Raw genomic sequence first — 1,743 nt, 5'->3', positions numbered from 1 at the left:
CCCCCCCCGCCCCGCTGCCCCGCAGACGGTGTTCCTGCAGGACAACGGCGTGGCCCAGATCCGGCAGCAGGACCTGGCGGGGCTGCGGGGGCTGCAGTACCTCTACCTGCAGAACAACAGCGTCTCGGCCCTGGAGCCCGGCGCCTTCCGCGCCCAGCAGCGCCTGCTGGAGCTGGCCCTCAACGCCAACCGCATCCACCTGCTGCAGGCCAGCGTCTTCCAGGGCCTCGCCCACCTGCGCGTGCTCTACCTGGCCGGCAACCAGATCACGCGCCTCCTCGACTGCACCTTCTGCGACCTGCAGGTCAGCGCGGGGCTGGCGGGGACCCGGGCGCCCCGGTCTCACCTCCCCGGCTCCAGGGGGGTGCTAATGGTGCCACCTGCGCTGGGTCCGGGCACCTGCCCCTGGGGAAGGGAAGGGAAGGGGTGGGCAGGTGAGGCTGGACGCCTGGTTTCTTCCCACGACCAGCTGCGATGCTGGGAAAGTCATTTCCCTGTCTGGTGTCTCAGTTTCCCCTGGCTGCATCCTGCCCGTCTGTCCCAGGGCTCAGGGTGTTAGGGGCTGTGCAGCGACATGGGCAGGGGGTGCCCTAGCTCTTTGCAGGGAAGGACCTGGCTGGTAGGGTTTGAGGGGAGGTAACAGGTGCTTGTGAGGGCACGTGCGCCATGGGGCCGGAGCATGGCAGCTGTGCCAGGTGCCTGCTCGTATCGTGCACTAAGTATTTGGCAGTGGTGCATGCTGTGGGCACGGGGATCTTGATGCACTGGCTCACGTGGCAGGTGTACGTGCAGGCACCTGTGTGCAGTCACGTGTCAGAGCCTGGCTGCACGCGGGCCTTTTGCAGCGTTTGCTCCCGCGCATTCCCACCATTTGCATGTGCTTGCCCACCGCATGCAGTCACCTGCCAGGGCTTGTCCGAGCACGGCTGCATGCCCGCGCTGGCGCCTTTTGCAGCATTTGCTCCCGTGTGCTCACACGTGATGGCATGCACTTGCACGTGCACACACGCAGGTGGTCACGTACTCGTGTGTGCATGCACGTGTGCCGACCTGCCCGCCCCTACCCCCCTCAGAGGCTGCAGGAGCTGCACCTACAGGAGAATAGCATCGAGACGCTGGCGGAGCGGGCGCTGGCTGGGCTCTCCTCGCTGGCGCTGCTGGACCTCAGCAAGAACAACCTGCGCACCGTCACCCGCGCCACCCTGCACCCCCTGCTCAGCCTGCAGGTGCTGCGCCTCACAGGTAACTCCCGAGCTCTCCCTGCCACCAGGCTGGGGGTGAGTCCTCCGGCTCCACAAAGCCTCCAATACCCTGGCGCGGCAGGCACCATGGCTCCGTGGGATGGGGGCGGCTGAGGAAGCTCCGCCAGGACAGCCCTGCCCTATCCCCCAGCACCCTGGAAGGACTTCGGGGGGTTTCATGCCCAGCTTGGGGGTTGCGGTCACTGGAAAGGGGGGTCCCCAAGACCGTGTGGGGAAGGGGGCTCCGTGGCAAGGGGCTGAGGCTCTTTCCCGCTGGCAGAGAACCCGTGGCGCTGCGACTGCGCCCTGCACTGGCTGGGCATGTGGGTGAAGGGGGAGGGCCGGCGCCTGCTGAGTCCGCTGGACAAGAAGATCGCGTGTGCGGAGCCGCCACGCCTGGCGCACCAGAGCCTGCTGGACGTCTCGGGCAACAGCCTCATCTGCATCCCGCCCGCCGTGCACGTGCAGCCGGCGGAGGCCACGGCCCGGCTGGGCGACGACC

General features: G+C 67.7%; 1 protein-coding gene across 1 annotated transcript in view; it reads left to right on the top strand.

Moving 5' to 3' along the window:
- Positions 1-19: 19 nt before the first annotated feature.
- Positions 20-1,743, top strand: part of LRRC24 (leucine rich repeat containing 24) — a gene marked incomplete at its 5' end in the record, with an annotated part of 3,288 nt that continues 1,564 nt past the window's right edge. Inside the window, 3 exon segments of the mRNA XM_025193695.1 lie at positions 20-304; positions 1,074-1,242; positions 1,522-1,743. The exon segment at positions 1,522-1,743 is cut by the window's right edge and continues 14 nt beyond it. Of these exon segments, the coding sequence (XP_025049480.1) occupies positions 20-304; positions 1,074-1,242; positions 1,522-1,743 (676 nt within the window).

Source organism: Alligator sinensis, unplaced genomic scaffold, assembly GCF_000455745.1.
Source record: "Alligator sinensis unplaced genomic scaffold, ASM45574v1 scaffold446_1, whole genome shotgun sequence".
NCBI classification, from domain to species: domain Eukaryota; kingdom Metazoa; phylum Chordata; order Crocodylia; family Alligatoridae; genus Alligator; species Alligator sinensis.
This window is presented reverse-complemented; position numbering and strand designations above follow the sequence as displayed.